The sequence below is a fragment of the Hevea brasiliensis genome, chromosome 18, assembly GCF_030052815.1.
Source record: "Hevea brasiliensis isolate MT/VB/25A 57/8 chromosome 18, ASM3005281v1, whole genome shotgun sequence".
Lineage (NCBI taxonomy): Eukaryota > Viridiplantae > Streptophyta > Magnoliopsida > Malpighiales > Euphorbiaceae > Hevea > Hevea brasiliensis.
The window spans coordinates 29,064,676-29,080,637 of NC_079510.1; the positions used below are offsets into that span (position 1 = coordinate 29,064,676).

Consider the following 15,962-nt stretch of genomic DNA (forward strand, 5'->3'; position numbering starts at 1 on the left):
GAATATGATGTTCACTGCATGGCCTATTCCCTCTCAAATTCATTGTGCAAGAGTTTTTTTCCTAATTAATTTTTCATTTCTTTTTCCTTTCTTCTGAAACTTCTCAACAATTTTGTGTACGCATGCGTGCAAGGGAACCACAAGGAGAGAGAAGGGGTGTGTGTGTGTAAAGAGATTAGGTCTCACATCCACATAAAAACGAGATAAGGTCTCACATCCACATAAAACTTAAGGAAAACAAAAGAATTGCAGCAGTATGTTAACAACTTGAGCATCTTACAGCCAAATACCAAACTATCATGTCATGAGGCAAGAGATTCATAATTATCTTTTCAATCAATAAGGACCCACTTACTAAACTCAATCAAACTTGCCTACTTCCTCTAACCCAGCAATGCAATTCACCAACACCACATCATTGGTAACCTCATTTCTTCAAGTAGAGTTTATATGAGCAAAGACAAAGGGAATGTTACAGAGTTACTATTATCCATCATGTACGGTGCTACACTACTAAACCAATGAATGTAGAGGAGATATAATGCCAAGGCATGTGTATATTGCCATTATCAGATGTAGAATACTGAAGAGAAGAGGGAAAAAGGTTAGAAAAGGACTAAAGATATTAGAAGCTTTCTAATGTAATTTCAACAAAGCACCCTCTTCAAGGATACAAAGTAGTCATCTGTAACTCCGTTCATGCTCCAATAAATAAAAGACAAATTATACTAATCTCTGTAATTTGAATTTTGTCCAACAGAGAATGAGAATTATTCTCATTGCATGAAGTTACATTTTCTTACACATCAGAATTTCCTAAAGATCGAACTTAGACTAAGGCACAACCTCTTGCCATAACAATAAAGACTTGAGACTTGATGTCAAAAAAATAAAGACTAAAGATCTATAATTGACAAGAAAAAATGATGCAATCACCATTGCCAGTCCTGCCGCCACCCACAAAAATTAAAGGTTTTGTTTGGATCATATAATAGCATAGAGTAAGAATATAATGGCTGTTTTATGGCCATAGAACAACTACTTTCAGTCTCTCACTTATATGTGAAATTTGTATATATAAATTTGTGAAATATCTACTCATGTAATAATTATTACACATTTAAATTTTCAACTAAAAGTTGATATTGTAGAATAGCTATTTCATGGGATGATCAATCCACATTGAAAATTTTAACCAAATTTTAGAATAGCTATTCAACATAGAATAGTTATTCTTTTTTCCATCATATCCAGTGTTATTGCATGAACTGAAGCCTAAGACATATACACATCATAAGCAAAGTTGTACCAATTATTACAAGTATCACTTGAAAGTTAACATTTAAAAAACTTTGTTTTTCCTTATCCTGTGCATAGGACTTCTATGACAAACCATTAATACTGGAATGATCATGCAGCAGAGGAAATCCCAGTTGTGCATCTCAGAATGATTCATGCACAGTTCAACCTAGAGTATATTCTCCATTAAAATTGCTTCTAAAGGCATTTCATTGTTTCAACACACTAGCAAGAATATAAAGCAACTTTATGCAATGCTATGTTCAAAATAAAGATTGGATGGGAATATCAAATTCATAATTTCAATGGAGCCCAGTAAGCAAATGTTAGCAAACACCATATAGTAGATCAGATAGTTTAGAAGTATAGAAAAGCGAAATTTCAAAAATAACAAGAGCACAGACCTTATCACAGCCACATGCTTTCCCAATCAAAAGGAACCCCAGCCTTCTTATCCAAAGCCAAGAATAACCAAGAAAATTTTCAAATTTCTCAAGAAGTTACCAACCACAAAAATAGAAGAGAACAGAAACCCAAAGAGAAGCAACTTTTGAGGGTTTGCCATTTTGTCAAAATGTCATGAAAAATAGTTATCATGTTAAGAGATTTGATGTACAGATTTGCTTGCAGCCATATTACAAGGAAAAAGAAAATACTAATAGCAGAATCTAATACTGCTATTACAAGTCATATAATAATAATAATAATAATAATAATAATAATAATAATAATAATAATAATAATAATAATAATAATAATACCATTAACAACAGCAGCAGCAACAATAACAATAATATTGCTCTTGTATGGATTCAATCTTCACTAGCAAGTCTAATGTCCTAAGCAAATTTGACACTTTAGCAAACCTAACACCATATACATCAAGAGTAAATTTCAGTAATCATCACTGAACTTGTTGCTAAATCTCATTAAAGTCACTTAATTTCAATTTGTTATTTAAAAATCACTGAACTTCAATTTTCGTAATCAACATCTGATCAAATTCAAGCAGGCAATATGACATGACAATCATATTAAACTTCTAAATGTATTTTTATTTTTAGTGAACCATCCAAGACATTTTTCTCTCTCCTCTGTCCTCCCACTCTCTCTTTCTCACTCCTTTTCTGTGCATTAAAGATATGGAATCAAAAAAAAAAAACGTAACATTCTCTCTCATTCTCATTTTTTGCTATTTTGAAGTGGACAAAATATATTTAAATAAGTTAAATATGGTTGCGAGCCACATCAAACTTTTTATTATATTTTATCAAAATTTTGTTTTAGTGATTTTATTATGAAAAAGAATCAAAGTTATCGCTAAATCAAAGTTATTATGACAAAAAATCAAATTTTAATACTTTCAAGAGACAACGAAATTGAATGAAATTAATGCGAATTTGTGATAAGTTCAGTGACTTCAATGTGAAATTAACCCCTGTGCATCAACTAAAATTTGGAGAAGAAAGCACAGACAAAAGAAAAATGGAGGAAAAAGGTAGATAATTAATCCAAGATCACGAGTTCATGACAAGCCCATTTATATTTTTCAGTAACCTTTCTGCAAGCTATAGCTACTTAACAGCCCCATGGTTCACATTCATGAAAGGAACAAATTAAAACCTTCAACTGGGACTGATGCAAATACAGCAGCAGTTCAAAAAATTGAAGTAATTGCATCATTCAGGATGATATTTTGATATACCATTGGGAAGAATGTCAGGGAAAATGACTAATGTTTACCTGCCTGATGGAAGGAAAATTGCACAACCATAAAAAATTTAGAACCGCAAGAAGTCAAAGATATCCTTCAGTCAACATCCACAATTAAAGGCAATATTTATCTATTCAATGAATGACCATAAAATATTGAAACACTTTTTTTTTTCTTCAGCTGGATTAAATATAGAAAATGTAGTGCCACATTTCATTACAAGGACCTTGAAAAGGTGAGCCGAGTAATTTTGATCTTTTGCACTTTTTCTCCTTTAGACTAGAGCCCACCAATATTGTCTCCTTCAAACTCTGAACCAGACTTATCTTTTATAAATGAACACATCCAACATTCTTTCATTCCTGCATCTCTTCTCTCCCTCTTCAATCCTCAGAAAACCAAAGAGAAATATGACTTTAAAACTGCGTTCATCAACTTCTTTTATCAATCTGAAAGACACCAAAAGCCTCAAAACCCCTGATGACTTTTCTGGTGCAATTTGCTTTGCACAAATCAAGCCATCATGCCACCTCAGAACAAAGAATTCAATACAAGAAGCACAGCTCTCACATGATAATATCTTCACGATGGAAAGAAGGAAAAGTGACAAGTGGGAGAAGCTACATGCAATATCCGGTCGTCACAGTAGCAATAACTCTAAGGTGCCTGTGTTTGTGATGCTGCCACTTGACACAATAACACTAGGGGGAAATTTAAATAAGCCACGAGCAATGAATGCTAGCTTGATGGCCTTGAATAGTGCAAGTGTAGGAGTGATGGTTGATGCTTGGTGGGGTTTGGTGGAGAAAGATGGACCACTTAAGTACAATTGGGAAGGATATGCTGAGCTTGTGCAGATGGTTCAAAAGTATGGACTGAAGCTTCAAGTTGTTATGTCCTTCCATCAGTGTGGAGGAAATGTTGGAGATTCATGCAGGTAATTTATAGGATCTACCTTTTACCATTTAACAGTGGGTTTAAATCGATGGTCACAGACACGCAACAGTTTTTAATTTGAATCATTAATTCTCTTTCAAGATTAAGAAAATAATTCTTCACCTAGGAATATTTCGCACAGTACTCAAGAGCCAAGCTATAAATTTTTTTTCCTACTTCTCTAATCATTTGTTTGATTCCTTAATTGTGCAAAGGAAATGAAAAGAAATTAAATAAAGTAAAAGAAAAGAAAAAAAGTCTACTTTTCATTTTATTGATTGGTTACCTTATGTGAGGAAGTAGATAGAAAAGAAAAGAAAAGAAATTAGAAAGTTTATTTATAAAATTATATCCTCATCATATGGCCTTTGCTATTTATATGATGTCAAGGTTATATTCATAACTTCAGCCTTCATAACCTTTTTACTTTCTCAATTTTCATCCCACATTAGTGGGAAATTTTTTTGGAGGTTTGGAGAGAAATTAGGAAATCTAATTTCCATTTTGTTCTCTTTTTTCCATTCTCTAATTGCTGTCTAAACAAAAGAAAATAGGGAAATAATATTTTTTTTCTTTTCTATACACTTCCCTCAAAACAAAGAAAATGTAAGTGATTTAATTTTTCAGTTCTAAGTTTCTTTCTATTCTTGGTTTCTTTTTTTATTAAAAAAAAAAAAAAGAGCACCCTGTATTCCTAGCATGCTGTGGCAAGTTAGTGCAACATAAACTACTCCCATAGAAATGGTTCAACAGTAACTAATCCACTTTTTCTCTTGTTTAGCATTCCCCTGCCTCCATGGGTACTTGAAGAGATCTTGTCTACACAGACAGATCAGGTCGGAGGAATCCTGAGTATATCTCCTTGGGTTGTGACTTGCTTAAGTGTTGAGAGCAAGAACACCCATACAGGTGTACACTGATTACATGAGGAGCTTTCAAAACAGATTCAGAGATTACCTAGGTGAAGTTATTGTTGTAAGCTTCTATTCTTCATACATTTTGATGTTTCTTTGGGAATGAGGATAGGTTCATGAAAAAATAGTACAACAATGATGCAGGAGCTTCAACAAGTGATTTTAGGACTAATTATTTTAGGAAGAAATACAGAAAGTACCATTTTATTTAGTATTGTTTTAGCATTCCTAATTAATGTTGGTTTATTATTTTCTTAATTTCTAATCCTAGTATTAGTAGAGCTAGAGCTTACATTGATTAATGGTGACGATTGAAAATTTAACTAGTTTGAGAAATTTTCCCGTTTGAATGTTCTTGGTTATACATCAAGCAAGCTTTCACCAAATCATTTCACAAGATGCAACAAAATATTAGACTAAAACCATCGTCTACAATCTCAGTTAAAAGAAATCTTATTCATGTAAACACGTCAAATAATAGGTGCTATTTTATAATCTATAGATGTTTTGATGGCAAAAGAATGCCAGCTAATGAAGAGTGCATCAACAGAGAAATAAAAGGACCTGCATTATCATATAGAATAATCTCATATCACATTTTGCAGGTTCCCAGAACATGATAATAGTTGATGAAAACATATGGAAATAAACATAAGCAGGGGAAGAAAAGAAGGGAAAATAATTGAAAATATGAAAGGGGATGTTTCACACACACATGATGCGCATCTGTCATTTGCATTAATGGATGCATGAAATAAGAACCAAAGAAGAAAACTATTCAACATTCCAAACTATCATCGCCAGCTCATGGCAGCACAGCACTACAAGCTGATAAATCACAACAAATATGCACATAATTTGAAGAATATGGGGATAATAGCATACCAGAAAACAAGAAGATGTTATATCCTAATTTAGAAAAACGGATGAAAATAAAAAAATTTGACTCATTTCTAGAAGACAATAAATCCGGCATGCTGGAAGAAACAAATAGGAAAAAAGGAAAGTTTACAAATTAGAACCCCAAATTCAATGCTTTCCATTAAGAATTGAATTCATCATCTGTATAAAAAAATAATTTTAGAGAACCAATTCTCTAAGGTTATATTATTGATTTTTCCTTTCTATTTAACATGAACATACTCCTACTTTCAATGAATCTACCGACTAGAACCCATCCAAGGTTATACTTGATCACATTGACAAAGATTATTCCGTTTTAAAGAGTATATAAGTTGCCATTACTTCCTTAAAAGTCAACCAAGGCCTTTAAAGTCGGATAAATGTGTCTGTGCATTATCCTTGTTTTCCTTTATAGAAGAAGGATGAACTAAGAAAGATGCACAGAAAGAGAAAAAAAATATAAATGACTCAGCACAATATTATGTACTCCATATTATCAGGGCATTTCCTGTCAGTCTGTCAGAATACCAACAGTTCAAACTACATCAGATATCAAAACCAACTGATAAGTCTGTCAACAATTTCTTTTATAAGAAAGAAATACCATTACAAAAGAAAGGATATTACAACAGACGCACCCAAAGCACAAGCCCACAATATGTCTTCCTCACATATGACTGACATTAAAGAATGTATTATTTCTTGAAGCTTAAAACATTGATTCAATCTCTATTGCAGGAAATTCAAGTGGGGATGGGACCTTGCGGAGAGCTACGATACCCAGCATATCCAGAAAGCAATGGAACATGGAGGTTTCCTGGAATTGGAGAATTCCAATGTTATGATAAGGTAAATTCTGCAATTTGCACCTAAAAATGCAGTACTTCCTATTGGTGGTCCACCACTCTAAACCACTTCCCGGGAACTCTACTTCCCAAGAAGTAAGTTACATAGGTTAGGGCAAGTAACTTAATTCCTGGGAATTGAGAAAAAAAGGCCTTTCACTTCCTAGGAAGAGGACATTTACTCTCAACCAAACAAGTCAATTTTTTGCACTTCCTAAGAACTTGAAGTTCCCTAACTCACTCACCCCCAACCAAACAAGGTTAGCGTCATTATTTATGTAACTTAGGCAAGCAGCTATGTGGAATCATATATTAAAATAAAACCCAAAAGTTACTAATTTATTCACTTTTGGAAGGAATTCCTAAACAAACTTCTATGTTGAACAGTACATGAAAACTTCATTGGAAGCATCGGCTGAAGCAATTGGAAAGAAGGACTGGGGACGGGGTGGGCCAATGATGCTGGCCAGTATAATCAATTTCCTGAAGAAACTGAATTTTTCCGAAGAGATGGAACATGGAACACTGAATACGGACAGTTTTTCTTAGAATGGTACTCAGGCAAGCTATTAGATCATGTTGACAGAATCCTAGCAGCTGCAAAAGGAATATTTCAAGGTGTTATGGAAAGTCAATCACTATATTATTTCTCTGTATATTTTGTATTCTGTATTCCTATTTAGGATTTCTTATTTAGGATTTCTTCCTAATTAGTAGAACACAATTATAGAAATCAATTGTATATATATACCCATGTACAGATTGATTGAAATCAATTAGAATCATCTCTTTCTACATGGTATCAGAGCAGGTCATCAATCTAGGGTGACTATTTGTTCTCACTACCCAGCTCAGGAGAGACCTTGGCCGCCGATCGGCCGTTTCAACCCCGATCAAAATTGCCGGCATCGTCTCAACCCCCTCATTCCACCACTGTGTGCTATTGCCTGATCCAGTACACCATTAAAGGACTTCTGAGGTTTGGCTCTCAGATCCTATTTCGGTATTTGCTTGATTTGTGATTTTGGATTATTTTGCTGCTATAAGCACTTTGGATTAGCGTTTCGCTTAGTTTTCTTTGTCTCAACAAATGGCAGACAATAAGAATGTTATTTCTGATGTGATTCCGGTGATGACTAAGATCACGGAACACAAACTTAATGGTTCGAATTACCTGGAGTGGAGTAAGACTGTTAGGGTCTATTTGCGTAGCATTGATAAGGATGATCACCTTACTAAAGATCCACCCACTGATGATACACGACAAACTTGGCTAAGGGAGGATGCTCGGTTGTTTTTGCAGCTTCGGAACTCGATTCATAGTGAGGTAATTAGTTTAATTAATCATTGTGAATTTGTTAAGGAATTGATGGATTACTTAGATTTTCTGTATTCTGGTAAAGGGAATATCTCCCGTATTTATGATGTTTGCAAGGCATTCTACCGTGCTGAGAAAGAGGATAAGTCTCTCACGGCTTATTTTATGGATTTTAAACAGGTATATGAGGAACTTAATGTATTGTTGCCTTTTAGTCCTGATGTGAAAGTTCAACAGGCCCAACGGGAGCAACTGGCTGTTATGAGTTTTCTTGCAGGCCTTCCTTCAGAGTATGAGACTGCTAAATCTCAGATTCTCTCCAGTTCTGAGATTTCCTCTTTGCATGAAACGTTCACACGGGTCCTTCGTACAGAGAGTACTCAATCTTCACAGCCTGCCAGTAGTGCTCTTATTAGCCGTAATCCAAATGGACAACAGGGTAATAGAAGAGGAAGTAGAGGAGAAATTACAGGCAACAGAAGTAATCAGCGTAATGGAGAGGCTAGTTCTAATCAGGACTCAAGAGGAGTCATTTGTTATTATTGCCACGAGCCTGGCCATACAAAATATAATTGTCCGCAACTTCAGAAGAAAAATCAGCGATCACAGATGGCAAATATGGCAGCAGAGAATTCTACAGTATCTTCCTCTGAGAAAACTATTTTGGTATCTGCAGATGATTTTGCACAATTTTCCCAGTATCAGGCATCTCTAAAGCCTACCGTTCCTCACATCGCGATCACGAGTCGTAAATCCACTACATGCCTTGTGTCTTCCTCATCCATTTGGGTTATTGATTCTAGTGCGATGCATCACATGACAGTAATTCTAGTCTTCTATCCGCTTTTCGTCTAATCTCACTTCCAACATCACTTTAGCCGATGGTTCTACTTCTTGTGTCATGGGTTCTGAATCGCGAACCCGACTTCAATTTCTTTGTTTTCTGTTTTGTGTCTACCAAAATTCTCTTTTAATCTACTTTCTGTTAGTAAACTTACTCGTACCTTAAATTATTATGTTTCCTTTTTTCCTGACCAGTGTTTGTTTCAGGATCTTATGACGAAGCAGATTATTGGTAGAGGACGCGAGTCAGGTGGTCTCTACATTCTGGAAAATCATGTACCGCGGTCGCTTGTTTGCTCCAGTACCTTAACACCTCTTGAAGCTCATTGTAGATTGGGTCATCCTTCTTTGTCTACCATGAAGAAGCTGTGTCCTCAGTTTCAGTCTTTATCAGTACTAGAATGTGAGTCGTGTCAGTTTGCAAAACATCATCGTTTGCCTTCTGTGTCTAGAGTCAATAAACGGGTTTCATCCCCTTTTGAGTTAGTTCATTCTGATGTTTGGGGTCCTTGTTCTGTTACTTCTAAAACTGGATTTTGTTATTTTGTTACTTTTGTTGATGATTACTCTCGTGTTACCTGGTTATATTTAATGAAGAATCATTCTGAGTTGTTTTCTATCTTTTGTGCCTTTTGTAATGAAATCAAAACTCAATTTAATATTTCTGTGCGCATATTAAGAAGTGACAATGCCAAAGAATACTTTTCAGCATAATTTCAGTCTTATATGACACAAAATTGCATTCTTCATCAGTCTTCCTGTGTGGACACCCCATCCCAAAATGGTGTGGCCGAAAGAAAAAATCGGCATCTTCTTGAGGTAACTCGTGCTCTTCTTTTTCAGATGAAAGTACCTAAACACTTTTGGACGGATGCAGTTTCTACGGCATGTTTTTTGATCAATCGTATGCCATCTTCTGTCCTTAATGGGGATATTCCTTATACTGCTTTGTTTCCTACAAAATCTTTGTTCCCTATTGAACCCCGTATTTTTGGTTGTACATGTTTTGTGCGTGATGTTCGTCCATAGGTTACTAAATTGGATCCAAAATCTCTCAAATGTGTCTTCCTTGGGTACTCCCGGCTCCAAAAAGGGTACCGTTGTTTCTCTCCTACTCTAAATCGTTATCTTGTTTCTGCAAATGTCACATTTTTTGAGTCCACTCCATTTTTTCCTCCATCATCTGTGTATGAGAGTCAGGGGGAGGAGGATGATCTCTTAATATATACTGTCCAACCAATGTCTAGTCCTCTCCCACAGCCTGTTCCTTCTGTCTCTAGACCTACTCGACCTCCCGTTGTTCATGTTTATTCCAGGAGAATGGAGATTCCTGACTGAGATCCTCCACCAGCTACTTCGTTAGGAGATCCTGTACCTCATACTGATCATGATTCTGATCTAGACTTACCCATTGCTCTTCGTAAAGGTAAACGTTCATGTACTTACCCTATCTCTTCTTTTGTTTCTTATAATCAATTGTCTTCTTGTTCTCGGTGTTTTGTTACTTCTTTAGACTCTGTTCCTATCCCTAATACTGTTGGTGAGGCCTTTGTCTCATCCCTGGCGAGTGTGATGCTATGAAAGAGGAAATGGAGGCTTTAGATGCTAATGGTACATGGGAACTATTGCCTTTGCCCACTGGTAAGAAAGCTATTGGTTGCAAATGGGTATTTACAGTAAAGGTAAATCCTGATGGTTCTGTGGCTAGGTTAAAAGCACGCCTTGTAGCAAAAGGATATGCTCAGACATATGGAGTTGATTACTCGATACTTTTTCTCTGTAGCTAAACTTACTTCTATTCGCTTATTTATCTCTTTAGCAGCTACATATGATTGGCCCCTGCATCAATTGGATATCAAGAATGCTTTCCTTCATAGTGATCTTCAGGAGGAGGTGTATATGGAGCAACCACCTGGGTTTGTTGCTCAGGGAGAGTTGGATAAAGTTTGTAGGCTTCGAAAGTCTCTTTATGGCTTGAAACAAAGTCCTAGGGCATGGTTTGGGAGATTCGGTGAAGCAATGCAGAATTTGGTATGCAAAGAGTAAGTGTGATCACTCGGTATTTTATAGGCAATCTGAGGTGGTCTAATTCTCTTGGTAGTCTATGTGGATGACATTGTCATCACCGGGAGTGACTCTGCAGTATTTCATCTCTTAAAACCTTCCTCCAAACTCGGTTTGGACCAAAGACTTGGGATTGTTAAAGTATTTCTTGGGTATCGAAGTTATGAGAAGTAAGAAGGGTATTTTCTTGTCTCAAAGAAAATATGTCCTCGATCTATTAGTGACAGAGGAAAATTAGGTGTTAAGCCTTGTAGCGCACCAATGACTCCAACTTTACAAGCAATTAGCGGGGATAGTGAGTTGTTTGAAGATCTGAGAGAGATCTGAGGAGATTGGTAGGAAAATTGAACTACCTTACAGTCACTCGTCCTGACATTGCTTATGCCGTTAGTGTGGTAAGTCAGTTTATGTCTTCCCCAATTGTTGCTCATTGGGAAGCCTTGGAACAAATCTTATGTTATCTGAAGGGCGCTCCAGGAAGAGGTTTGCTATATGGTAATCATGGGCATTTGAATATTGAATGTTTTTCAGATACCGACTGGGCTGGATCTAAGGTTGACAGAAGGTCAACTACTGGATATTGCGTTTTTATTGGAGGAAATTTAGTGTCTTGGAGAAGCAAGAAGCAGAGTGTAGTTTCTCAATCTAGTGCTGAATCCGAATACAGAGCCATGGCACAATCAGTATGTGAGGTAATGTGGATACTTCAATTACTAGATGAGACAGGTTTTAAGACCTCCCTGCCTGCGAAATTGTGGTGTGATAATCAAGCTGCTCTTCATATTGCTTCTAATCCGGTGTTTCATGAGCGGACTAAATATATTGAGATTGATTGTCATTTTATTCGTGAAAAGATTCAACAACAGATCATCTCAACAGGACACATCAAAACTGGAGAGTAGTTAGTAGATATTTTCACAAAAGCTCTAAATGGAGCTAGGATTGACTACATTTGTAACAAGTTGGGCATGATTAACATCTATGCTCCAACTTGAGGGGGAGTGTTATGGAAAGTCAATCACTATATTATTTCTCTGTATATTATGTATTCTGTATTCCTATTTAGGATTTCTTATTTAGGATTTCTTATTTAGGATTTCTTCCTAATTAGTAGAACACAATTATAGGAATCAATTGTATATATATACCCATGTACAGATTGATTGAAATCAATTAGAATCATCTCTTTCTACACAAGGATCTGGAGCAAAGCTATCTGGAAGAGTAGCTCGAATTCATTGGCATTACATAACAAGATCCCACCCAGCCGAACTCACTGCAGGTTTCTATAACACCAGAAACCATGATGGCTACCTACCAATAGCACGAATGTTTAGCAAATATGGAGTTGTATTTAACTTCACCTGCATGGAAATGCGAGATCAAGAACAACCTGAAAGTGCAAATTGCTCGGCAGAAGGATTAGTGCGGCAAGTGAAGATGGTCACAAGGACTGCTGGAATTGAACTGGCTGGAGAGAATGCATTGGAGAGGTATGATGCAGGTGCATATGCACAAGTTTTGTCAACAAGTAGATCAGAATCTGGCAATGGATTGGTAGCATTTACATATCTAAGAATGAATAAGAAGTTGTTTGAAGGGGATAATTGGCAACACCTTGTGGAGTTTGTAAAAAGCATGTCAGAAGGTGGCCAAAACATACGACTAGCAGAGTGTGACTCCTGCAAAACAAACCTTTATGTTGGCTTTATCAAAGACAAGAATGTCAAAAGGACAAAGAAAGGTGCTCCTGTATAAGCACATGCACGCATTAATGTATAATAATGCAAGATCAGTATATATATCATAGGCCAACTAAAAAATATCATACATATACACCATACTTTTGGCATTATATGCCATAAAGATGTTTAGAACAAGAATAAAATCTGTGTTTACATCTAGTGTTCTGTGGTCCAAATTAAGGACATTCGATAATTGGCCATTATCTTAGGGCCCCTTCACGGAATTCCAGAGAGAATAGAGGCGTTCCCTTGGGGTTCACACTACTCAGTCAACCATTTGTTTTTCTCAATATATAAAAGAAGGCACTGAAAAATTCATATGCAGATTATCATTTCTGTATAACTTGTTGATTATGATTACATTATAATTCAAACACTCTTTTCTAAAATTCACGCTTATTCCATTTCCCAAATACAATTTCTGTGGTGAAAATACTAAAAAAGCAAGCACAATATTTATTCAAGTTTCAAGAGCAAATACACAGCAACCAACTCCAAGAGAAAACTCCCATTGAGTAGCTGCTGAGACTTTAAATATCAGAAATTATGTACCTAAAGTTTTAAATAACGACATCACTATTGGCCGAACTGAATTATTCAACCGATTCCAACCGTAACAATCCAAATCAACCAATGCTACTTAAGGGTGAGCATTATTCGGTTCAAACCGAATAAACTGATTCAAACCGCCTTAATTCGATAATTCGGTTCGGTTTTTAAAATAATTCGGTTCAGTTCAGTTTTATATTATAAAAATTTCAATTATTTTAGTTCTGTTCGGTTTTGAAGAGAAAAAATCGGTTAAACTGAACCGAAATGAATACTAATTTTATATATTCAAATCGAACCAAATCGAATAGAACCAATTTTTGAATTATTTATTTTTATGAGGAATTTATGAATTATATGTAATTTTATATATATAAATTGTGTAATTTCATTAATTAATTATTATTAGATTCAAACCAAAGTCAATATTAGACCAAATAACTTGAAAATTAAGTCTAAATTAAAACATCAATCAAAAATTAAAATCGATCAGTTTGAACTGAACCAAACCGAAATAGAGATGTTCAGTTCGATTCGATTTTCATTATTTAATTCGGTTTGGTTCGGTTTGAACTAAATGCTCACCCCTAGTGCTACTTTGAACTTTTTAAAAAGAAAATTAGTGAATTTACTCAAAGTTATAGTTTTAATAATAATTTAACTCAAATTTGTAATATATAATAGTCCTGAGGGCCGAGACAAAATATTTATTACTCAAAAACAACATATAGAATTGTCTTGTCATAATGACATTATAGGAATAACAATGTTTAAAATTTACTATTAGGCCTCTATTATAAATTTATTAAAAAAACTTAAATGTAAAATCATTATTTTAAAATTTTTGTAAAACACAGTAATTTCATATAAAAAGGTTAATTATTGGGGAAAGAAAATGTATATATCATAGAATGAGTTAACAGATTCAAAAGGAGTTAAAAACAAGGTCCATGGTATGGTTTTAGAGGAGGTCAAAAAAGAGTTCAGGTTTTTAATGAGAGGAAGTTTTATTAAAAAAAAAGGGTAAAAAAGAGGCAATTTTATAGCTATCTTTGAGAATAGTTACACTTCTGCTATCAATGAAACATATAGATATCACCCATGACACTTCCCTGTCATGTGATTCATGTTGCATAACAGCCTATACGTGAATCAGCCAAATCAATGTTTTAGAGTGTTGTCGTGTTGCTCACAAGAGTTAGAAATGTCTGGCATCAGGAAAAATCATAATGGCCAGCCAATTTTCCTTTACCTGCCTCTAACAGAGTTGGCAGACCAATAGATCATGTATAAAATCTATAGCATGAGAAAGCACGACATCATGGTACTCAACAATGAGAATATTGTAATATTATTAAAAGAATTTTGTCAAGAAAAAGAATCACGAGTTGGTGGAATGTGCTTATGCTAGCATATGAACAATAGATGATTCCTACTTTTGGTGTCAAGATTATTATTACAAGGGATTTTTCTCACGTAAAATGCATGGCTGTAGGTTGTAATGTCATTGATATGTACATTGAACATATTTCCAACCTTTATCATTTCATAATTTACCAATAAAAAAGAGAGAGAGAAAAAAAAAAAAGGCAGCAAAATGATCAATGGGTACCAAAACCAACACCGGGCATGAGCAAACATGACAGTCATTGATTTCTCAATCATCATACAAGGAAACTACAGGTTCTTTCAATTTGTTGATGTAGTTTAGGCATCCAATCATCTAGACCAATTATGAATAGTCATTTCCGACATCTTCGCATATCAGCCAACACCTGACCCGAGTAAAATCACCATGCATATAAATCAACAAGCGAGACCAAGACTGCAGAAAATTGGTAATGCAAAACCCCAGCTTCTAACACCAAAAACACTTACATTCAACCACAAAACAAGTATGCCACAGGGCTACAACCTTCATACATAGAGAAACAAAAGTTCAAAACTGCTCAAAGCATGCTACTACAATATAGAATTACTTATTTCAATTCCCCATCCTAACATGCTTAAATGAATAATCTGGCTCGTTTGCTAATTGATACCTTTCCCAAATGAGCTTCAGTTACAATTAGGGCCTGGGATTCACCTATTACGAAGTATATAGACGGCATTAATATCCGGTTTTAAGCATTAATAGGCGGTTTTGAGGGGGAAAAGTAAAATGATTTATCAAAATTTAAGCGAATAATTACCAATTAGGAATTTGGAGGAGGAGTTGAAGAGGAATTTCCACGGCGAAGATCTTCAATCAAGTCACCGAGCTCCTTGCGAGCTGATTCTCTTCCGAACATAAAACCATACCTGACAACAGAAAAGGTTCAGAACAGTCGATTCTCGAGAAAGTGACAGAACTACAAGAGAGAGATCAGAGAACTGAGATTGACCAAAAGGAAACAGCAGAGAATAATCCTGCAGTGGCAACTGTTTGAATGAGAGTGAATGTTTTTCCCATTTCTTTTCACTTGGCTAGCGTGCGTCTCTTCTACTTCTATTAAGATTCAGACCCGGCCACCGTCCGGTTAGAGCCCAAAATCAAACCAGAGTTGATCTGATTTAATAAAGATTGGACCTCACATGTCCAAACCAAATTGAAATCATTTTCTTTTTTTTTTAATGAATTAAAACAAAGAATTAATTAAATTTTTATACAATTATACTTATTTTTTTAATAAAATTATTTTAAAAATAAGAAAAATTAAATTCTTTCATTTCAAACATAAAAATAGATAAAGAAAAAAATCAATTAAATTGAATTCTTTGTAAAATTTTAGTTGAATCAAATCATTTCAATTTTATTTGATTGGAATTCACATTTTTTTTTTCTTTAAAAGG

At 35.1% G+C, this 15,962-nt stretch overlaps 2 protein-coding genes and 1 pseudogene across 8 annotated transcripts; 2 read left to right on the forward strand and 1 right to left on the reverse strand.

Annotated features, from left to right (window-relative positions):
• Positions 1-3,423: 3,423 nt before the first annotated feature.
• Positions 3,424-12,681, forward strand: LOC110640781 (beta-amylase 3, chloroplastic-like; annotated as a pseudogene).
• On the reverse strand, positions 6,333-15,669 carry LOC110639397 (uncharacterized). 7 transcript variants are annotated; one of them, XR_009146025.1, is made up of 5 exons: positions 15,515-15,669; positions 15,323-15,431; positions 12,454-12,518; positions 12,201-12,303; positions 6,333-6,583 (listed from the first exon to the last, which is right to left on the reverse strand). XR_009146025.1 is itself a non-coding variant. In XM_058140683.1 (3 exons), exons 1-2 carry the CDS (start codon positions 15,580-15,582, stop codon positions 15,326-15,328), a joined length of 174 nt encoding a protein of 57 aa, XP_057996666.1. In that variant the 5' UTR covers positions 15,583-15,669; the 3' UTR covers positions 6,333-6,583; positions 15,323-15,325. The 7 variants fall into 7 exon arrangements, 2 of the variants coding, with proteins under 2 accessions (XP_057996666.1, XP_021646012.1); XR_009146024.1 differs by having other exon boundaries at positions 12,201-12,307; XR_009146023.1 differs by adding an exon at positions 14,743-14,905 and having other exon boundaries at positions 12,201-12,518.
• Positions 7,235-8,646, forward strand: LOC131175938 (uncharacterized). Its single transcript, XM_058140682.1, has 2 exons — positions 7,235-7,938; positions 8,207-8,646. Exons 1-2 carry the CDS (start codon positions 7,702-7,704, stop codon positions 8,642-8,644), a joined length of 675 nt encoding a protein of 224 aa, XP_057996665.1. The 5' UTR covers positions 7,235-7,701; the 3' UTR covers positions 8,645-8,646.
• Positions 15,670-15,962: the final 293 nt, after the last annotated feature.

Excerpts from the sequence above, each read along its gene's own strand:
- LOC131175938 (XM_058140682.1), top strand. The coding sequence starts at position 7,702 with ATGGCAGACAATAAGAATGTTATTTCTGATGTGATTCCGGTGATGACT. Across the intron at positions 7,939-8,206 it reads GGAACTCGATTCATAGTGAG|GCCTTCCTTCAGAGTATGAG; the intron begins GTAATTAGTTTA and ends GTTTTCTTGCAG.
- LOC110639397 (XM_058140683.1), bottom strand. The coding sequence starts at position 15,582 with ATGGGAAAAACATTCACTCTCATTCAAACAGTTGCCACTGCAGGATTA. Across the intron at positions 15,432-15,514 it reads TTCTCTGCTGTTTCCTTTTG|GTATGGTTTTATGTTCGGAA; the intron begins GTCAATCTCAGT and ends TTCTGTTGTCAG.